Source organism: Juglans regia, chromosome 7, assembly GCF_001411555.2.
Source record: "Juglans regia cultivar Chandler chromosome 7, Walnut 2.0, whole genome shotgun sequence".
Lineage (NCBI taxonomy): Eukaryota > Viridiplantae > Streptophyta > Magnoliopsida > Fagales > Juglandaceae > Juglans > Juglans regia.
Window position 1 is genome coordinate 50386437 of NC_049907.1, and position 23747 is coordinate 50410183.

Below are 23747 nucleotides of genomic sequence, written 5' to 3' on the forward strand. Positions count from 1 at the left end.
ACTTTTATTACTATTCATTATTTTTTATCTACTTTTTACTACTATTTAATATTCTATTATTATTTTTTCATTATTTTTTCACTACTATTTACAAACATTTTTACTTTCACTCACTATCGAATATCCAACGTTCTTATCGCATGTTATATTCCCAAAGATCACTCAAATATAAACATTTTTTAATTTCAATTCTTCAATTTTTTCATCTAATCATTACACAATACTCATTACAACTTTCTTAAATTTTCAAAAAAAAAAATAATAATTCAAATCTCAAAACAAAAATTATATTCTAACAATATATATATATTTTAATTTTTTAATATTTTTATTCAACATTTTCTCTTATTTTTCAAAATCCAATAAAACATATTAACTCAAACAATTTCACTACTAATTACAAATTATCATTTCACTAATATAGACACCATTTCACAACTATATATCAACAAAAATCAATTGTTAATTTCAAAATACGAATTCTTTTTTAATGAATATCGTCAAATATTGGAGTGCTCCCTAACATAACCCATTGAAATAACACAACCCCCTAGAAAACTCTCGACAGTTCATTATTTTATGCCGTTCTTCCATTCTACAATTCTACGTACTGAGAGATGTTGCTAATCACAATTTACTTCCTAGTGTTCTCTTTTGTCTGTTTAGATCTCAAAGAGTGGCCTTAAATAACTGAAGAAGAATATAAAAATCCATGAGCTGTATTTTCAACATCTTATCTCTACATTTAATGCCGTTATAATAACACAACCCAAATAGCTAGCATATTTAAATTTTCATGAATATTATTGACTCAAAAGACAAATTACGGATGTGACGGCAGATCCACATGCGGCAATGTGACCATTTAATGAAAGACTAGGTAAGACGACCGAAAAAGAAATGTGACCAAAACCAAATAAATATTAACCGAGTCAGCTGTAGAAAGTACTGTTATAAGCATCAGAAGCTACTATATTATTCAATTATATATGAAATTTTGTATCATTAATCACGCAATCATCATTTGAACATTGGGAAAGAAATATAATACAAGTACTTACTAGAGATTCTGAGGAGAAAAGATATAGAACAAAAGGAAACAATATATGGTAAACAAAATTCCCTAGGCCAACAAAAAATAAGAGGCAAGGAATACATTGATTTTTTTTTTATTTTTTTTTTAGAAAAAAGGCAAATACAAGAGCAGCATGTACCGTGTTCAAGCCACATGCTACCCAATTCGGCTGTTGGCTGTTGCTGATGTTAAGAGAGAACCAGCTCCGCTTCCAAAAAAAACTCCTATAACCTTGGATTTGCATCATAATCGGGAAAAATTAATTAATATCTCCGCCAGGATATATATATGGCTAGCTTATTGCTGCTATCATTTAATGACTGTGATACCCGCCCTTCGTCCAGGTTGCAGGCCAGCATTTATTTAGTACTATTAGGGGAGAAAGAAATGTAAATAGAAAGCCGCCATAAAATTTTCCTCTTCAAAGGAACTCTCATCTCCAAGGCCAGACTCTGTACATCTCAAGCAGTCCTAAAGATAGTGCCTCCGCCGCTGATCCACCTTCCGCCTCCTGTTATTATCACTCTTTATGGGCTTCAACAGTCGCTCCACTTCCATTTCAGATTGAAGCAAAGACTGCAGCCTCTTCAAGTGTTCACTGCACTGCTTATGGTCGACAAAATTATTCCTGCCATTATTCTGTTCATCCTGTCTCTGGTAGGGCGACTGCCACTTAGCCAGCAGATATGCGAGGGATCTCCATGGAGGAAGCGGCATTGAGTTCTGCTTGAGAGAAGATCTGGCAGCTTCAACCATAATTTGAAGAAACTGTTCCAGCCTGGTCAAGGAGCCCACATAAATGACTGGAAGAGAATTCAATATTCTATCATATGATTCAACAGCTCTAGCTATCTCAAAGTGACTTCGGAAATCAATATCAATGATCAAACGCTCACAGGTTCCACTGCTGTTGTAGTTTACCACATCAATGTATTCATGATCCCCTGCCATATTATTAACACAAAGAGAAAACATCAAAGATGGTCAATACTACTTATCATTAACACAAGTACTCTCATATGATTATATGCCACTGAAAGACAGTCTGTACCAATGGAACCTTCTAGACCATTCATATGAAGCAAGAGGGCAATAACTGTACAAGCATATGACCCCGCTTTAATTTACTAGACATGGCAAATTAAAAATGATTATGTAAAGGAAAAAAAAAGAGAGAAATGATATTTTTAATTATAAGGTATGCAAATCTCATGTATTCCATTTGAAAAAAGTAAGTATGGGACCTATATAAAAAAAAATTAATTTTTAAATGGTAGACTCCATCCTTTTTCAAAAAAAGTGTGCACGGACTTGCAACCTTGCACATCCTAAGACAGTAATTAGCATTACCCAAAAAAAAAAAAATATGAATTGCATTACAAAAGCTGTGATCTACAAATGGATGCAATTTTTTATTTCAGAAAATAGATTCCAACTCCAACTTGCATGAATGTAGGTGGTGTGTGACCGAAATATGGTTGTACAAACTCCAGAAGGTAAAATCCCGATCATATGCAATTAAAACAAAGATTCCTTTCCTTTCCCTCTACATCCTTTAAATAAAATTATTTATTTTATTTTGATTAAGAGAATCTTTTTGTGCAGAGGCAAGATTTGTGGTTTAAAAGTTCAATAAAGCATACCTCCAGGGACCTTGCCACTGCCCTGCCATTTAGTTGCACATACAGCAGCATCGTAACCAGAACGTCTCAGAAGCTTAACCAGGGAAAACCTGATGCAGCTGGCATTGCATGCACCCGACTTGATGAAATGAAGGTCGGTCTCATTGATGGATAATATAAGAGAATTAACCACCGATAGCAAGTCACTCTCATACTGAGCCACTGAGATTTTGCAAAACTGTGGTATGACAGATAATCAGCAAAATACTAGCAGTTTCAGACTGATAACAGTTGCTAATTCTTTTCAAAAGAAAAAAAACAACAGAAGTACGTAGGTTAAGTTATATATTTAAAACACAATGGAGTGGACCTATTTACAAGAAAATCATAAGTGAAAAACAGTACTACACCTGGTCCTTAATAGAAAAGAACCACAGATTGAGTAGGTATGAACTATCAATATGTCGCAATAAACAAACGACACTTCTAAAACTAAAAGAAGGCCCAAGAGTCATAACTAACAAAACAACAACCTTAAGGATCCATACATGTTAAAAGCACGTCCCCAAATTACAATTCAACTGTAGTTAGATATAAATCAATCATTTGCCAAGTAACATACTTTCATCTTCCAGAACGGTACCTAGACTAATACACTTTTTTAGAGTACTTCATGATGGGAAAGGAAAAAATATGTTCCGAAACAGATGAAAACAGCCGTAAAAGAGCATTTCATTACAAAAAATTCCTTGCATTTGGTAAGAACCAAAAACAACATCAAGGGTCAAAATGTTGAAAACTGAATGATGATAGCTAGAAATATAATCGCAATAAATATTGACCGACTCTGACAAACAACTTTGTGGGATACCTTTTTCTTTCTATTTCTTTTTTAAATCTTAATTAAGTAATCATAATAGCAATCGCCTTCCCATCACTGAATTAGCAAAATGTCCTAGTTCGGAGGAAGGACCCAAAGTTCAAAGAAACTAACAATTATCAAAGCCTTGCGTCATAAATGCATGTTTAGCCAATTCTGAAAACTCAATATGAGCAGAATTTCCTGTAATTAATTACTCGGGATTTCGACTATCCTTTTCACATATCAATGAAAGTCAAATGTAAAAAAAAAAAATAACAAAACTTGGGTAACTTTAACAGGTTGGGCAAATGAAATTTTATTCAGAAGATTACCGGAATCTTCTCGGCGAGGTGGGCGAGATCGGGTAAAGCGGAATCGCTGTCACTGCTACACCGAGATTCTGCCCCACCACTCCCATTCTCCAAGAAATCGCTAACCATGAGAGCCAAATCGTGCTCGCTCTCGTGGCTGAAAGCTCCTCCGATCTGGCCCACACTTCCACCACCGCCCATCAACCAATCCCCGGTTGCCACGCACACCCGACAGTCCATGCTAGCACCGGCCACGGAGTCGTTTCGATCGAGCCCAGCCGCCCGATCACAATTACAACGACTCCTCTTTCCCCTCGGGATACGTGATGACTGCCATCATCACCGACGCTAGAACATGCGGTACACCGAATAATTTCCCGAAACCCTAGGTTGAAGAAGCTCTATAATTCAGGGGAAAAAAAAAAACATACAGAAATAGAGACCAATAGAAATCGTATACTTTGTTTGTATTCAGAATAGAAACGTTTTCGCTTTATATGTATTGTGGCGTTGAATCTATATTCGTTTCCGTTTTCCAATATTAATCGAAAAAGGGAGAATTGGTGCGATAAGAAGGAAAAAGAAAAAAGAAAAAACGCGTGTCTCGGTGGCTGCTGCTGCCGCCGCTGCGTCTTCTGCAGAAACCCAAAAAGGATGGAAAATGGAAGGCGAAAGAAAAGAACTGGAATTGGAATTCATATAATGAAAGTGGGAAGCGAACGAAATGTCGGAACTACCCTATGGCATGGACCACGTAAAGTGCCTCCGGACTGGACTGTGGCTTATCCGAAAATTCAGACGAAATGGATAAGGAAAATGTGTAGCATATTGCATTATTTGTTATTCCTATTTTACGTCATATTCTAAAAATACCTGATAATTATCGTAGTAGATAAAGAGGGACGGATAATGAACATGGACGGGAAATACATGGATATTCGTTTTTGTACCTAAAATATGCTTTCTGGATTTTTTTGGTTTTTCAAAACTGAAATACTCTCTTATCTCTTCCCATTGCTTTTTTGGGAACATTTTTTTTCCGGGTTTAGTAAATTGTTGCCACAAACTTAAAACAAAAGCTCTTTTGCTTTCTTACTCAACTATATTAATATATTTAATTACTACAATGATAAATATTTATGTCCCAGAGCTTTAACTGTTTAATTTGAAACTAAATTATTATCTTGAGAATTAAAAAAATTTAATTATTTATTATATTTTATATAAAAATTTTGTTATTAATTTATTTGAAAAACAAAATATGAAAAAAATAATAATGATGGATAGTTACTACTTACTAACTTAAACTTTACTATTTAGTATACATAATTATTAATAATATTATACATTTTATATATTGTTAATGAATATCAGATAATTTTATCGTGTATATAGATTATTTATATTTGTTTGCAACTTAGGTATCAAATCATTTTATATATAGTTATTTATGTATGAATTATTATTAATTGATAACATATATTATTTTATATTTTATATGGTCAATGATAATAAATTAGATAAAAATTATATATTTACAGTAAATATTATACACGTGAGTAGCACGTGAAGACACTTTCCATTACATTTGACGCTACTAGTAGATGGAAATGGAAGATTGATAAGTTTTGAAAGTAAGCAGTTTCACTTTGATGTAATTATTAATTTCAGAGATACACTGTGAATTGAATAAAAATTTAAGGAGATAAAGTATAATTAATCCTTAAACAGTCCTATAAATAAGTAATTGACATTTTTCCCTGGCTGGTTAGTTTTTAAATCTCTAAATTAAAGATAAGAAAATACCCCCAAAAAGAAAAACGAAAAGTTGTTAATCTAACAAACGAAACAAAAAGGGAAAATGAAGGAAGCAAACCACTATTAAGAGCAATGAGGAAAATCGTTGGAGGAAAGCTATGAATAGAAGTCAGAATATTAGGGAAAAAAAAAAAAAGATTATTTACATTTCTTTCAGTGATGTCTTTTACAAACCAATTAATTAATCATTCCATCTAGCAAAAAATAAAAAGTAATTGATTACATATGACTACAAATATGACAATGTCTCCTGCCAACCAATTAATAAATAATGTATCAAAATTTCGGAAAAGTTCAGCTAAATGATTAAGAAAGGTGTTTTTTTTTTCCTGAATTTTATTATTTTCAATTATATCAATTAATGTGTTAGATGATTTTTTGATTAGGTGATTGAAATGTAATTGAACAAATAATAAGAAATAAGGAAAATACTGCATGCACTATAAAAGTCATTGATTGATATTTTATTGTTATTATATTTTTTATTACTTAATTATTAATGAAGTGTTTGTGAATTTTTTATTTATTTTTAAATATTTAAGAATATAAAATATATAAAAATTAAAAAAAAAAAGAGACGTTTGGATTCGAAGATGAGTTGAGATGAGTTGAGATGGATTGTGAATAGTAATGAGATGAATTGTGAATATTAGTGAGATTTGTGAGTTAAAGTTGCTGAATAGTAATGAATAGTAGTGAGATGAGTTGAAATGACTTGAGATGAGCTGAGATGAGCTGAAATCTCTTTCGAATCCAAACATCCCCTAACCTTATCTGTGACCACGACTCCAGAAATAATGTTGTTAAATAACACTATTAATTTAGTTGGCTGATAAGAAAGGAAAAATCTGAGAAGTGGGGGTAATAAGGGAAATGTCATGTCAGGGGCATAATGATAATGTTGATTTCAAAAGGCAACAAAAGTGTAATTGGTTTGGGGTCCAAGCCATTACAACTTGAAGGAAACGTAGAAAACGACTGAAAATAAACGGACATTGTTCTGTGAATGGAACATGACTCACGTGACGCGACTCACACGGGAGATCCACCTCTTGCGTCACACAATTACATTACCATCCCTTCATTTTGACCGGTGACTTGGATCAGGCGCCTCTGCACTATTCCGCGGCACGCCACTCCTCATGCAAATTCGCCCTCTTAATAATTCTACCCAATAATTTAAGCGTTTATTTATTTTTGTATCATTATTATTATTATTATTATTATCGTTTATTCAATTAATTTTGTTTTCCTACCGGTATCACAAAAGTATCACAGATGATGACAGATGGTTTATGCACCTATTTTTAAGAAGACCGTATAACATTAAGATGGTTTATGCACATATAAGTACTCATTTGATTACGCATTTTTAGATAAAATGAAAATGAAATATTTTAAATAATAGTGAAATTTTTTATTTAAAATGAGATTAGATGATTAGTAAAAAAAAAAGTGTATTTAGATAATAAAATAAAATGAGATAATTTTTTATTCTTAAGATTTGATAAAGATATAGGTCTCACCAATAATTGAAAATCACTTTATAATTAATGAGTAATAGTTATAAATATATTAATAAAAATTAATATTTATAATTGATTAAAAAATATACCATAAATATATTTATACATTAAAATATATTTTTTTAAACGAAATCACTCTATATTCTCACCAAAAATTAAAATAGTGAATTTCGGCAAAAATGAAGAAGCGTGAACAAAGAAAAATAATAATCTTGAAATAGGATGGAAGAAAAAGAAAAATATACTGTTTACATAATTTTATACTGTTTATGTCAATTTTGCACAATTCATTATACTGTTTATGTCAATTTTTGTAGTGTTTATATCAGTTTTATTTGATTCTTTATATCAATTTTATACTATTGACTTAATTATTTACTGTTTATATCAATTATTAATTTAAAAATATAAATGAAAACCGAAAACACAGGGATGAAATAAAAGCATTCCACTGGCTATCTGGATACCCAGATAAGAGTTGCCGTACAGTCAGACGACGAGATAGTTTGTATCTAATTTGCACATGGAATAGTATATAATCGGACGGACAAAAGTTGTCCGATATTCGTACTATTACTGGCGGTGCGCCCGGAACATCAGGAAAGGAAGATAGACGGATGTTTCCTTCGTGAGAATAGAAGAGAACAGAGTAGGGTGGAATTTGCAAAAGAGTAGTGATACACCTACAACACATTTTATAATACATTGTATAACAATGTGTTAAATGAGGGGCATTATTGTAAAATTATCTTATTTTTATAAGATGATTTTACAATAATACCCCTCATTTAACACATTGTTGTATAATGTGTTGTAAAATGTGTTGTAAATAAATCATTTTCCTTTGCAAAATTCCAACAATAACATGAGTCTGACCAGTGGACACGCGCCACACTCTCGCGGGGATAGGGATAGGGATAGGGTGGGGTAAACACGCTCAGTAGCAGTATCTTTCATTATTTAAAAAAAAACTTTAAAGGAGACAGCGACAATTGCCACTAGAGGAATTAATCATGGCCGACTAAGGACACCAGAGGCAGAGGCCAGCCCCAGCTCATAGTTTTAATGTAAAAATAAATTATGGATGGGGTGGTCGGCAAAGTAGGAAGGACCATGGGAAAGAATCCTATGATTCTCCTGGATGGAACTTGAGCCCACAAGCTCTTCGGTCCGCATGGCAAAGACACAAAGGTTCAGGGATGGGGTTGGTGCTATGCAGTTGATGAAGTCGAATCAACTGTTCATTGTCAAGAAACTCCGTTCGAGGCATCTACTTTTTTATTTTTTTATTTTTCCTACTCAAGATGGGTTCAGAGCAGGACAGGTACATATTGAACTCTCCTCACTCTTTTCCCAAGGACAGCCACCTAGCCCGTATCAATTGCTTCAACTACTGCTTGGGAGAGACAACGAGAAACCATATTTGATTATTTTTAAAAAAATTCCCATTTCGCTTTTTTTTTTTTTTAATTTTTTACTTTCATCAAATTTACAGAGTTTTTAATCATTTATTAATATTTTAAAAAATAATTCAACAATTAATAGACAATATTACTTCATTACATTAACATAAAAATAAGATGATATTGTAATATATAAAATTATTCTTTCCTATTATTTTTACGAGACTGTGTCACGCTAATTACTAGACAAAAGTCAGTTGTATCAAAGGTTAGATCTTGGAGAATTGTAGAGTTTTAGTTGAATTAAATTTTCTTAGCTAAAAGCTCATGTTTATGCCTAAATAGATAGAAGATACCTCGAACAACCTTATCACTATTCACGAGTACCCGTTTTATTAGTTTTACATTTTTTAAGGTGTTGTGACTACTGTTTCGACCCGACCTAGAGTATAAAGAGAACTAAAACATAGATAAATAGATAGGTAGATAGATAGATGGCTCATGTTTACCCCAATCGTGATTGATGTATTTAACTGATACCACCAGGTCGGGTCAACTTCAAACGATCCGTGAGCTATAAGAAACACAAATTGTTACATCACTTCTCAAATCGATGATCCAAATCCTTGGACTCCACCGCTTGGCTCTAAGCCAGGCAGTTGGCCCTTGAAATGGACGTATTCATTCGTATTTGGAAAAATAATATGTTGGCTAAAAGCCAGTTATTTTTTAAACAAGCCTGTGGAAACTTGTTCACATGAAATTCATGGATATGAATGAACCACCAATCTCACTGGATTTACTTTCTTTATTGCTAATTAATATTGAAGGAGCGAGCTCGTTCTTTAAAAATGGAATCTGATGATTACAAGAAAAGTAAACCTTAAAGAGGGAATCTAATTAATTGCTCCGTCAAAGAAACAAATAAAATAATAATAAAAGATTTAAAGCACAGCTAAGTACGTACTCTTAGACAAATAAACAATTCTGGGTGCTAAAAAATGTAGATTAATCTACAAAATTAGTTCCCCAACAACCAAGTTATGCCCTAAAAGAGAGCTTTTTTAATTATTATTCTCAAGAAAATTTTTAAAAAAAAGGGACCGTAGTTGTCACCAAATCTCGTCGGTGTGACAAGGTTTTCATGCAAGACAACGAGGTGCAGACATTCTTGGATAGAATAGTCCCCCTCGGAGTCGCGTACAACGGGGCATCCTTTGCCCTAATTTTATGGGTTCTACGTCGAAGTTACCGTGACAATAAAGCCTAGAAAACCCACCTGCATGTGCAACACAACTTTTAACTTATCCATAATTTCGGGTGGGCCACACGTATTGGAACATGAGGCACATTCTGGCGCTGTCTACCCTGGCTTCTTCAGGATCCGAACACATCTCCCCCTTTCCCCTAAGCAAGAAAGAATCTTATTTCTAAAATAATTTATTATGCACAGTATTGTTAGGGACCACGTGTCACCTTACGAGCCAAGACATAGTTGTGGACTCACCAAAGTGCATGTCTCCATCATAACGAGGGCATGTGCGACTCTTTTAGAGGTAACTCAACGTGAGGGTCTAACAAGTATGCCACACCTGACATACATTGACGAATCACGAAACAAACATAATTTAAACTAAGAGAATAACTTCCAAACTGTCAGTCCAAAGAGCTGACAACTTCAATGTACTTCTGCCACGTAGCTCATCCATTAGATCCAGAATGGGACCTCACCGCACTGAATCCAGCTCCCTCACCCACTCGAAACCCAGATCATTGGTTGAACCTCGGACTGGCTGGCGGCGACGACTAATGGAGAAAAACAAAGGGGCACAACAGATAGCAACAAAGAGGAAATGAAGGAAAATACGTTTTAAGGTATTTTAGATAATAATCTAATGTAGTCATCCTTAGGAATTTTTTTTTTTTTTGTTTAATGGTGAGATGTCAGTTTGTTATTGGGTGCTGCTCAAAACAGTCATAATCGCTCTAGAGCAAAGTATTAGACTAATTATGTCTGTGTTACCCAATAAACTTTCTAAGTTTAGATTTAGGTTGATTAGTTATACAAACCATCATCTTATCTCATTTTATCTAATCATTATAAATTTTTCAAATTCTCATATAAAATATAATAAATTATTCAAAATTTTCAAATTCTAGAATAAAAATTTTATTTAATTTTTATCTAATCTCATCTCATTTTATCTTATCTTATCTAATCTGTTTAACCAAACCAAACATTTATACTATTAAAACTCGGATTTCTGGCGGAACATTTAACACCCAAATACTCCTTTCTAAGTTTGGGTTTGGGTACTAAAGTATTCTGTTAACAGAGGGCATGCCGAGCCCTAAATAACATAACTGTTACCGTACAGTTCGGCGTCAGAAGTAACGCGCACCGGAAAAGGTACAACACATTAACATCATACGAGTTTCAAATGTAGCTCCATTTTGATAATCACGAAAAAGCAAAAGCCACCCAACCGTTTTACCACGGTTCTTAACCATAAATCTTGTAAATTCATCTCCAAATAACATTTTTTCAATGACTCTTTTTCAGGCCTTTCTTGACCATACAAATATTGTAAATTCAACACCAAAAACCAGCAATGGTGACATTTCAAGACAACCATAATTAGATTCAACGAAATTTATCTTCTCTAGAATAATGTGAAAGATCTAAATTTGAACAATAATCACTCTCCAAACAATTAATTATTTGTCAAATGAAAGTTTGATAACCATGAATCAAACAACATATCAAACAAATTGATGATCACGTTGAGCTACCTAAAATATGATACAAATAGACAGAAACTTCAACAACAAACCCACAACCCAGGTATCAAGCAATTAAGGCTGAACAAAAATCCGACTCTGACAAGTCGGAGTCGGAGTCAGAGTTTTTTTCTATTGGAAATCGGAGTTGGAGTCATTGAAGAACTGACTCCGCTCCGATCTGCCTCCGACAATCCGCCTCCACCTCCGACTTGGTCCTCCAACTCTACCTCCAACTCCGATTTTATACATATTTTATAAAAATATGTATTTTTCTATATATTAATCATTTAAATTTTATACAACTATATCTTATGTAATTAGTTAAACTCAATAATATACTAGTTAAATAATATATTTATACTACAATATATAGACTAAATTGACTAATAAATAATAATAATTTAGTATATGACTATATGTAAATATCATACTATTACAAATTTACAATATTACTACCATGTTACATGTAAGTTGTAACACTAAACTACTAATGTATAAATATAATAACATGTAATACTAATGTATATATAATATACTATAAACACTAAGATGCATAATAACATCAACAAATAATACTAATGGATAAACACAAATCTATAAATTTAGAATAACATATAATACTAATGTATAATAACTAAAGTATTATTCATATAAATTTTATATAACAATATCTTGTATTAATTATATTTTTTGACTTAATAAATTCTCAACATATTTCTTTTGATAAATATATTAGTAATACTAATATACATTAATATATTAATTAAATTTATGGTTTAATACTAATACTATTAGTAATCCACTTTAAATCTATATATAAATTACTACAAAAATCACTATAGTATTAATTACTAATACTATATTACTATATGATACTATTAACTATAGTGATATAGTTAGTATAGTGACTTATACTAATAGTATTATATAATTATACTAAATTAAAATCACTATAACTAATATAGTTATACTAAATCACTATAACTATATATAGTATTAATAATAACTAATACTAATATAACTATTGGTATAACTAATATCACTACTAGTATAACTAATACTAAACTAATATACTAATACTATTAGTGTATTACTAATATTTATATATATTAATATATATATATCAAGTATAAGAGATTAGAGATTTAATATATATATATATATATAATATTAAATCACTAACATACTAATAGTATGATACTATAGTATTAGTAAATATACTATTAGATATAGTAATAGACTAATAGTATAATATATTAATACTATATTATATATAAAATAGTAATACTATTTTTTGAATCTTCATTTCATATACGGTGCCTTTTTTTTTAATATTCATATATATAATAATATATATTATATATATATAATATAATTAAAAATAGATTCATAGTAATTATAATAGTATACTATAGTAACTATACGGTGCCTTATTTTTTAATCTTCATCTTGTATACGGGGTCTTTGTGTTTATTGTAGCGATTAGTTGGATGTGGATATGGAATCATGGATGATGAGAGTACATATAAAAATAGGACTTTCTTTTTATTTTTAATTTTTGAATGTATGTTAGTATGTTATTTGTTTTATTTAGTTGTATTTTTTTATTATAATCAAAAGTTTAATAAGTTTGGATTGTGATTTTGAGAAAATTGAAATTTGAAAGCCCACAATTTTTATTTTTATTTTTTTTAAAAGTGGGTCAAATATAAAGTTAAAAAAAAATTTAAAAAAAAAAGTCAAAAAATTCGACTCCGCTCCAACAAGTCAAAGTCGGAGGCGGAGCGGATTCTCTACATGTCGGAGTCGGAGGTTGGATTCGACCTCCGACAAAGTCGGAGTCAGAGGTTGGGCCCTCCAACTCCGAAACCGTCGGTGCTCAGCCCTACGAGCAATAGACATGTAGATTGCAGTGCAAATGATATGGTACTAAACAGCGCAGAACAGTCAACATATCACTGCAATCCAACTAATTCGGGTTGAACACTTCTATCTAAAGTCATCCCAAAATTCACAACAATCAAGTCTTGTTGCTACCTCAACCACACGCTGACTTTACCTTCTAGAGCCCTCAACCATATGACAAGGCATAGGTGGCTTGGCAAAGTGGACCACTAATGCAGAGATAACTTCCCACAAATGCATTCTCTTTTTTAAATATATCAATCTGTTCATCACCCCTAAACATAAAAAGTGCTAAATAGCACAACTGCGACAACATGTATCAAAATTTTTGTAGCTAATTAAGAAAATAAAACTAATCAATAGCGTGAAGGGTTTGAGTTGAACTCAAAGGATATTATTTCATTATAACAAAGAAAATCAGTCAGATTATGAGGACAGGTATACCTCCAAACTAGTAAGCAGAAAGTATTGTTTTCTGATCAGGATGGATAGTCAATAGACGAGATGATATTATCGCCGCAGATGCCGCTGGAAAACAAGAGGACTAATTAGACAATGAACTATCATCTGTTGAAAATAATATATTTTGTAATAGGCTAGCAAACCACTTTGTTACCTTCAGACATGCTTTGATTACATTAACCAAGTAATCAAAGACAATGAGCTTTGTGGGAAACCTTCTATTATCCTCATAAATGATAAAAGAAAATAAATAAAATGGTAAAAGGCAAGTTAACAAGAACATACTCTTGTTGCATTATTAGCTACTTGTGGCCGTCTATCAGACACTCTCTCTTGATCTGGTATCAGCTCCAGACTATCGTGCTTATAAAATGCCTGTAGGGCTCTCCCGACAAATGGGCGAACTATATTCACTTCCATTGCAGATAGATTATTTATCTGCAATTCAGGTAAAAAAGATTAGGAGAACAAAAATCAGAGTAGAAAAACTATGGCCACTAGAGATATATTATCATTCCTCTAGCTCCCCATTCTCTCAACCAATACACAGTAAGGCACATTCACATATAAACTGCTTAAACAGTGAATCAAATTACTCGTAAGAAAACAAAAACAATATCGCACTCCATGCTACAAGTTATAGAAAAACCAGAGAGAATAACCATTATACAGACATTTTCATCAAGTCTCTTTCAGGTAGTAGCATAACTTAGGCATTTGTTTTGTTTTTCCATTGTTATAGAAACAGAGGGCTGCTTCACCAAGATTCTTAGGTTTGGATGTATTGCTTACATTAGTTTATGAGGCATACATGCAATCAACCGCATGGTTTAAGTTGGAAAAGTGGACTTCACGTCCAGTTATCTATTGAGAAGGTTAACGCGAGATCAAGTTGACCCTAATTGTCAAATGGTGAATTTATGCTCCTTCTCACTCCCTATTCTTTCCGTTTGACACTGCAAAATCATAGAAATCTCACTGTAGGTTCAATCTTGCATGCACTTCATTGCACATACAAAACAGCAAGACTGAGTCAATTGTTAGATGGTTGAAATCATCACTACGAATTGTTTAACTTAAGAGGTTATAGATGCAAAGCAAGTAAGAGGACAATAACCTTCACACTTGCACTACTTTTCCTTCTGACGTTAACAATGAATTCTACCCTCTCCAACTTAGGACTCTTTTGGACACTTGGAGTATCTCAAAATTCAAAATTGATTTTTGAGTTAAAATGTTTTATTGGCTTTTGGGAAATGACAGAAAAGGTTGAATAAAAATATTATAAGGTTAAAAAAATATTTAAATATTATTTTTTAATATTATTTTTGTTTTGAAGTTTGAAAAAGTTGTATTATTTTTGTATTTTCTTTTAAAATTTGTAAAATTTGTAAAAGTTGTAATGATTAGGTCATGATTAGATGAAAAAGTTGGAGATTTGAAATTGAAAAACATTGTGTTTGAGAAGGAAATGATGTGAAATCTCATCTCATCTCATTATCCAAACAAGCTCTTAAACTAGATTCCACTACATACAATTAATAGTATGCAGCATCAGTAGATTCACAAAGGGGAATAAAATGTATACCTTCAAAGCAAATGCACGCTCAGTAAGTGTCTCTAAATTAGTCTCGACTTTATGAAACCTTACATCTCTGATGTCCTCAATAAGAGACCTCGCCTACATAAAATATCTACATCAAAGTCTATACAAAAGATTAAATGCACATCTAGGCAAGATTAGAGAATCATAAACTCACCATGTATACATCGGGGATGTCATCACGTGCACTGTCATCCACAAATTTATGTTTGACATCAGTATCATTAAGTGATAAAGATAGAGGCAGGTAAAAAATATTTCAATACGTACTGGTCAAAAAGAAGTCTGGAGATTTCTACGTAATGAAATGGTAATTGCTCAAACATTCGTTGAGAATCTCGCTCAGCTTCCAAAACCTGTGTCAACTTTTCTAGTTTCCACAAAGCATGAAATGATAAGAACCCATTTCTTAATTTTACTTGAGTGTTGCAAAAATATAAAACCTATCAGTTTCAAAGAGACACAAACTAAACAGCATGAATAATAGCCATACTCTAGGACTTAAAGGTATGTGACATTCAACTATTATTTTAATAGGTAAATGTGGCATTCAACTAATTGAAACCCAAGAAAAAAAGGATGAACAGCCAGTTTATTGAACTGGCACCTTTGCAGGAACTGTAGTGCTAACAGCTAATTTGAAGAAAGCTACCATAGAGACCTAGAGCAGTTGAACCTATATAAACATTAGCATAACAGGTGATGCTAGAATTATACTCTAAAAGTAAAAGAAACCAATGCTACAATATTAAAAAGTATGGTTAACTAAGTTTAAACCTTGACAGCCCACAATTTGAAACATTATCAAACTGACAAACCTGGATAAAAACAAAAATGCCAGATTGATAAAACTGAACCAGGATTCTTGACTTGGAACAGAATGAAAAAGCATGTCTTATTGAATCTGCACCATTGATTTTCTATTTGTATTGCAGATAACCACATTTGCATACTGGAATGTTCCTACAAATATTTTTTCATTGCTGAGAGGGCCAGCAAATATTCATACAGCCACTTCTCCCTGGATGGTTTACTAAGTTGATAGGAAGTATCCTATAGATCTCCCTGGCAACCATTAGAGTTCCCAAAAGATAATATATCTTGCTTTTGATATGTTCTTCCATGACCAATAATCACATAAACGCCTAAAGGACTTGGCTATATATTGTTGGGGAAATCAACACAGCGGAAGGGATAAAAGCGGTAATAAAAGAGTACACTCATGCACTCAGTGACACCAAGAATTTAACGTAGTTCGGCAACTGCCTACATCCACAGAAAAGAGCTTCACTAATAAATAGTGGAACACAAGAAAATATTACAGAGGAGGAGGATCACACTCCACTCAACTCAACTCTCTTCTTTTCTCTCAGAGCTCTCTCGGCTCTCTCTCTTTTCTTTTCTCCTTGGGTGTATGATGCTCTCGTCTGAAGCTTTAATTTATAGGCGCATTACTTCACGTATGAACGCATTTAATTGTTGCATTCATTAGGTGGTTGGGCGCTGGGGGTTGAGGGTTAAGCGCTGAGCAGTCAACAATGACTGCTCAGGGCATGGACTTCAACAATTCTCCCCCTCCATGCCCATTTACCTATATGTTCTCCATCCCAACTATGTCTCTGCATAGCTCAAGCTTCTCACTTGTAACCACCTTCGTCAGCATGTCCGCTGGATTCTCTTTCGTATGGATCTTCACAAGCTTCAACAGCTGTTGTTCCATCGCTTCGCGTATCCAATGATAGCGGATGTCAATATGCTTGGTGCGGGAGTGGTACATTGAATTCTTGCTCAAGTCTAGAGCACTTTGACTATCACAATGTACCTTGTAGTCCTCTTGACTAACTCCTAGTTCTTGGAGAAAACGCTTCATCCACAACATCTCTTTCCCAGCTTCCGCTGCGGCAATGTACTCTGCCTCTGTTGTGGATAAAGCAACACACTTTTGCAACTTGGACTGCCAAGAGACAGCTCCTCCTGCAAAGGTGAAGAGAAATCCCGAAGTAGATTTCCTGCTATCCAGATCTCCTGCCATATCTGAATCTGTATAGCCTTCCAAAACTGGTTTAGCTCCCCCAAAACACAAACACATATTCGATGTACCTTTCAGGTACCTGAGAATCCACTTGACTGCTTCCCAATGATCCTTTCCTGGATTTGAAAGGAATCTGCTCACCATGCCTACAGCATGAGCAATATCTGGTCTGGTACAAACCATTGCATACATCAGGCTTCCTACTGCTGAAGAGTAGGGGATTGCTTCCATTTCTTCAATCTCTTTCTTTGAAGAAGGACACGAGCTCTTGCTCAATTTGAAGTGGTTTGCAAGTGGAGTTTTGACTGGCTTAGCATCTCCCATGTTGAAACGTCTAATAACCTGTTCAACATATTTTTGTTGTGATAGCCACACCCTTTTGACTTTCCTATCACGAACAATCTTCATGCCCAGAATTTGCTGTGCTGGGCCTAAGTCCTTCATGTCAAAGGACTTGGATAGTTCCTTCTTTAGTTTGTTAATCATGGACCTATCCTCACCAATGATTAACATATCATCAACATAAAGAATGAGTATGACAAACTTGTCATTCTGGAACCTTCGAACATAGACACACTGATCTGCAACAAGTCTCTTGTAACCATGACTCATCATGAATGAGTCGAACTTCTTGTACCATTGCCTCGACGCTTGCTTGAGGCCATAGAGACTCTTCTTCAGCCTGCAGACTAAGTGATCTTTCCCTGGAGCTGCAAACCCTTCTGGTTGCTCCATATAGATTTCCTCCTCCAAATCTCCATGGAGAAAGGCTGTCTTCACATCCATCTGTTCGAGTTCCAAATTCAAGCTGGCTACCAATCCGAGTATGACTCGGATCGACATCATTTTCACCACCGGAGAAAATATCTCGTCAAAGTCGATTCCCTTCTTCTGCTGGAATCCTTTGACAACCAATCTGGCCTTGTGCTTCATCAGCTTTCCTTGGCCATCTTTCTTCAGCTTGAATACCCATTTGTTCTTTAGGGCTTTCTTTCCTTCAGGAAGTTTCACCAACTCATAGGTCTGATTTTTCTGCAAAGAACTCATCTCTTCTTGCATTGCCTGCACCCATAGGCTTCTATCAGCATGAGTTTGAACTTCCTGGAAGCTCTCAGGCTCCCCCTCATCAGTAAGCAGAATATAGTCTGATTCCGGATATCTCCTCGACGGAATCAGTAGGCGGCCTCTTGCCGATCTTCTTGGTTCATCAACCAAAGGAGGTTCGTCACCATCTAACCCTTGTGGTGGTACACCAGCTGCTGGTGGAGAGGATTCTTGCTCCCCCTGCTCAATACCCTGAGCTTCTTCTTCTGCTTCTGGATCTCGATCCTGCATTTCCTCATTATCTGTGGCGGACTGTAATGGTGCAGGATTTGGAGTATCGGAACTAAGCTCTCTTGATGAAGCTTCAGTTCCGATGTTCTGGTTTTCATGGAACACAACGTCCCTACTTCTGACAATTCTCTTTGTCACTGAATCCCATAACTTGTATCCGAATTCTTCATCTCCATATCCAACAAAGATACATGGAGTTGACTTGACATCGAGCTTCTGTCTCAGCTCCTTGGATACGTGTGCAAAGGCTTTGCACCCAAATACTCTCAGGTGAGAGTAAGAGACATCTTTTCCAGACCAAATCTTCTCAGGAATTTCAAATTCCAGTGGTGCAGAAGGTGATCTGTTGATCAGGTAACAGGCAGCTAGAACAGCTTCACCCCAAAATGGCTTTGGTAACTTGGTCATACTGAGCATGCATCTTGTTCTTTCAATGATGGTCCGGTTCATTCTTTCGGCTACACCATTGTGCTGAGGGGTATATGGGACCGTCTTCTCATGTCGAATACCGCGATCAGCGCAGTATGCAGCGAACCTTTTGGAGACATATTCTCCTCCGTTGTCCGTTCGCAGGCACTTCAACTTCTTTCCCGTCTCTCTTTCCACTAGGGTGTGGAAATTCTTGAAGTGCTCGAAGACCTGATCCTTTGACTTCAAAACATATACCCAGACCTTTCGTGAAGCATCATCAATGAATGTCACGAAATATCTGTTACCTCCCAATGACTCTTCTTCCATGGGACCACATACATCAGAGTGTACCAGACTCAACAACTCTGATCTTCTCTTCGTAGAGGATTTAAACGAGACTCTACATTGTTTGCCAAACAAACAGTACTCACAAGGGTTTAACGCTGTTCCTTTGGCAACTTTGATGAGTGCCTTCTTCGCAAGCGTATCCAACCCTTTCTCACCCATGTGTCCGAGTCTCTTGTGCCACAGATTCGGTGATGCCTCGTCTTCCACTGCATTGAGGCTATCAGAACCGATCTTCACATGGGTCTTGTACAACGTACCGCAAATATGTCCTCGGGCGACAACCATGGCACCTTGTGACAGCTTCCAAGTGCCTTTGCTGAAGTAGCTGTCATAGCCCTGTCGATCAAGGGCTGTCCCGGAAATCAGGTTGAGCCGAAGGTCAGGAATGTGTCGAACATCTTTCAACACCATGGTGCAACCAACGTTGGTTTTTATCTGCACTTCGCCAACACCCACGATCTTCGAGGAACTGGCATTCCCCATCCTTACCGTACCAAAGTCTCCTGCTTTGTACGTAGTGAAAAATTCACTGTGGGAAGTGGCGTGGTATGATGCTGCTGTGTCTACCACCCACTCAACATCATGGCTTGCAACGTGCAGACACGTCTCGTCACTGGTGGAGAGTATTGCCACATCTCCAGAAAGAGTGACAAGGGTTTCACCATCTTCTTTCTTCAGCTTACTGCTTTGACCTTGCTCCCTTAAAAACTTGCGGCAGTGTTTCCTCATGTGGCCTTCTTTGCCACAGTGGTAACATTTTATGTTACCCGTCTGCTGGTTCCTGCTACTGCTGGACCTTCCACGTGGTTGAGGCTTCCCTCTGTTTCTGCCTCCACTTCTCCCTCTATCATTACCTTGAGGCCTTTCTCTACTCTCGGTGACAAGGGCATGAGTTTGATTCATGCTTGTCTCTTTTCGTCTGGCCTCCTCATTAAACAGGGCATCCTTAACCATCGTCATGGTAAGTTTGCCATCTGGAGTAGAGTTACTTAGGGAGACCACCAGCGTCTCCCAACTGTCTGGTAATGAACTGAGAAGTAGCAGGGCTTGTTCTTTATCGCCAAGATTCAGGTTGACGGACCCGAGCTGGTTAACTAGGTTTTGAAACTCGCTAGTATGCTCTGCAACAGAGGTATCGCTTTTCAACTTCAAGTTAACAAGCCGTCTCATCAAGAGGGCCTTGTTTCGAGCAGTTTTAGCCTGATACATATCCTCTAACTTTTTCCAGAGGTTATATGCATCCGTCTCCTGGGCCACGTGGTGAAAAACACTATGGTCAATCCATTGCCTGATCTGACCAATAGTCTTCTTGTGCATCTTTCTCCACACTTGATCCGTAACTTCATCTGGCTTCTTCCCTTCATCTTCCAAAGGGTCAAACAGATCTTTACAGTTCAAGAGATCCTCCATTCGAGGTCTCCAAAGACTGTAGTTTGAGGCAGTCAGCTTTATCATGGCGCCTGATGCTGAATCCTCCATGGATTTAGACTGTTCTAAATACAAAATGCAAGTACAGGATCTTCGAGGTGGAATATCAAAAAATGGACAGCACCGTTGTGTCCGGAACGTCTGATTTTGTTAGAAACGAGTCTTGTTTCGTCAAAATCGGACTCAGATAGCACAAGGAATGAGCAAAAGAACCAAAACAGGAACTCTGTCACGCGTGCAGTGCGTGGCGCGAACAAAACGCGTAGGAGCGTGTAACTCACGCGCCTGAACTCCTCTGGTGCGCGTGGAACGCGTAGGCGCGTGTCCCTCACGCGCTTTATGGAGTCAAGAACACGTCAGGGCGCGTGAACTTCACGCGCAAGTCTTCTCTGGAGCGCGTGTGGCGCGTGTATGCGCGTGGGAATCACGCGCTAGAGACTCTACTTGGCGCGTGGGACGCGTGTCGAGAGTGGGTCTCACTCTCCGATCTTCAAACGGCGCATGGGAGCGCGTGTGGCCTCCGTTTGGCCTCTGGTTTCCACCGCTTTTCTTGTCTGGATGAGACGAACACAGTGATATGCTTAAATTTGAAAACTGAGCTACACACTAAAACCGAGTTTTCTGTAAAAAACTTCTTCCAACAAACACTCTGATACCACTTGTTGGGGAAATCAACACAGCGGAAGGGATAAAAGCGGTAATAAAAGAGTACACTCATGCACTCAGTGACACCAAGAATTTAACGTAGTTCGGCAACTGCCTACATCCACAGAAAAGAGCTTCACTAATAAATAGTGGAACACAAGAAAATATTACAGAGGAGGAGGATCACACTCCACTCAACTCAACTCTCTTCTTTTCTCTCAGAGCTCTCTCGGCTCTCTCTCTTTTCTTTTCTCCTTGGGTGTATGATGCTCTCGTCTGAAGTTTTAATTTATAGGCGCATTACTTCACGTATGAACGCATTTAATTGTTGCATTCATTAGGTGGTTGGGCGCTGGGGGTTGAGGGTTAAGCGCTGAGCAGTCAACAATGACTGCTCAGGGCATGGACTTCAACATATATAAAACCAAAACCATACAATGATACAAACCCTTGATTTTCAGCAAGAGTTAGAACCCTGCAAGTACATATCTGCCAGCTCTCCAATATCATCTGGCCAGAGATGCACGATGATACTCAATCTTGTGTTGATTTTAAAGGATTAGGCTAACATCCAAAATGTAGACTGTAGATTTTTTTTATTTGGGATCTATAACTTTGAGATGCCAAATGAACATGTACGATAATTACTTTGTCTTCCCCTTTCATATTACCGCTTGTTTGTCTATATCTGTGTTTGAACAAACAAATTGGGGTTGGGAAAAGCTTACCAACTGACATCCACTGTGGAGGTCGAATAGTGCACTTCCCTCTCTTCTTCAAAGCCACCGCTAACCACAGCGGCACCTGAGTAGCTATTTGTGGGAAAAATGGACCAAAATCCCCCTGTCATTGTATCAAAAACAGCTCAACCACATTGACAGGTAATATATTCAACTGGGGGAGAGAGATGAAGATGAAGGGTAATGGAGGAACGGTAAATACACAGATGAAATTGAGAGCATCCATTCTGAGATTGGGGATGATTTCAACCGTCTCGTCCTCCGCAATGAACTCGACCTGCGCACAAAAGTTTTGAATCAGAACCAAAATAAAATGAAAGGATCGACACACGCAAGCGTCTAAACACCGACCTCTTCGGCAGAGAAGAGTGATTGGTGAGGGTCAGATTGGCCAGCCATATCTGTACTTGTAAGTGGATCTAGGGTTTATGCTATACAGGGTCCGAATCTGGAATGACGATGAATTAGAGGATGATGAGCTGGGGAAAAAAAAGAGAAAAAGAGAGACTGGCAGAAACTAGAAGCAGAGATGGATATGATACTGCGTCCCGAAATTGTGACTGAAATTTGGATCGAGAAATCATAACCTTTTCTAGAATAAGGAGGGAAAGTTCAAATTTTCCATTTTTTTTTATTTTACCTACGGAGGGGAAGGGGAGAATTAAGAATTTATCTCAATTCAATTCATTCCATCTCATCTAATTATTATAATTTTTTAAAATTTATACATAAAATAAAATAAATAATTTAATTTTTTTTAATCTCAAAACAAAAATAATATTAAAAATATATTTAATTATAATATTTTATTCAACTATTAACTTTAATCTCAACCTATTTCATTTCATTTTATTTCATCCATAAAAACAGACGAATCTGAAATCTATTTACAAAGAAAGTACCAAACACAATACCAAAGGTCCAAAAGTGCACTAACGTGAAAGCATAAAAAGATAGTTATCAATTTTCTTCAAAAAATAAGAAAAATGATATTTGCAGTTATAAGTGTGCAAGTGTCACATAGTCGCTTTGAAATAAGTGAATAAATACGAGACCCATATGAAAAGAAATTAATTTTTTAATAGTAAATCTCACTCTTTTTCAAAACGACTGCTCAGCATTTACGCATTCCACGACTGTATATAGCATTACTCAGATAGTTATTAATTTATTTGTAGAGATTTTTAGCCATTAAAGAATTATATAAAAATAATTTCAGAAGTTAACATGACTTGATGTAGATTTTCAGATTATAAAATTAATTTTATTATAAAATAGATCTAACAAACCACATTAAAGCACATTAGTTTATGAATTTATTTTTGTAAAATATATTTATGTCTAATAGTATTTTTCTTATTTTTAATAATTGTAATGAAAGTACCATAATTCAAACAAAACTATTGTTTTCCTTTACCTTTGGGTAGGGCTGGCGGC

General features: G+C 35.6%; 2 protein-coding genes across 2 annotated transcripts; both read right to left on the bottom strand.

The window, feature by feature from the left end:
- Nucleotides 1-1045: 1045 nt before the first annotated feature.
- On the bottom strand, nt 1046-4545 carry LOC108986367. The gene is made up of 3 exons (XM_018958976.2): nt 3892-4545; nt 2719-2935; nt 1046-2019 (listed from the first exon to the last, which is right to left on the bottom strand). The coding sequence occupies exons 1-3, from the start codon at nt 4108-4110 to the stop codon at nt 1547-1549; spliced, it is 909 nt and encodes a 302-aa protein (XP_018814521.1). The 5' UTR covers nt 4111-4545; the 3' UTR covers nt 1046-1546.
- Nucleotides 4546-13500: 8955 nt separating this feature from the next.
- LOC108986308 (DNA replication complex GINS protein PSF2) lies at nt 13501-22952 on the bottom strand. The gene is made up of 8 exons (XM_018958887.2): nt 22662-22952; nt 22513-22587; nt 22299-22413; nt 15642-15741; nt 15529-15559; nt 15357-15449; nt 14054-14206; nt 13501-13834 (listed from the first exon to the last, which is right to left on the bottom strand). The coding sequence occupies exons 1-8, from the start codon at nt 22707-22709 to the stop codon at nt 13817-13819; spliced, it is 633 nt and encodes a 210-aa protein (XP_018814432.1). The 5' UTR covers nt 22710-22952; the 3' UTR covers nt 13501-13816.
- Nucleotides 22953-23747: the final 795 nt, after the last annotated feature.

What these genes read in the sequence shown, in the direction of transcription:
- LOC108986367 (XM_018958976.2), bottom strand. Translation starts at nt 4,110, where the DNA reads ATGGACTGTCGGGTGTGCGTGGCAACCGGGGATTGGTTGATGGGCGGT. An exon ending in ACCTCGCCGAGAAGATTCCG is followed by an intron (nt 2,936 to 3,891) that starts GTAATCTTCTGA and finishes GTCATACCACAG; the next exon opens with TTTTGCAAAATCTCAGTGGC. An exon ending in CAGTGGCAAGGTCCCTGGAG is followed by an intron (nt 2,020 to 2,718) that starts GTATGCTTTATT and finishes ATAATATGGCAG; the next exon opens with GGGATCATGAATACATTGAT.
- LOC108986308 (XM_018958887.2), bottom strand. Translation starts at nt 22,709, where the DNA reads ATGGCTGGCCAATCTGACCCTCACCAATCACTCTTCTCTGCCGAAGAG. An exon ending in TCCAGACTTCTTTTTGACCA is followed by an intron (nt 15,560 to 15,641) that starts GTACGTATTGAA and finishes TGTGGATGACAG; the next exon opens with TGCACGTGATGACATCCCCG. An exon ending in ACATCCCCGATGTATACATG is followed by an intron (nt 15,450 to 15,528) that starts GTGAGTTTATGA and finishes TATTTTATGTAG; the next exon opens with GCGAGGTCTCTTATTGAGGA.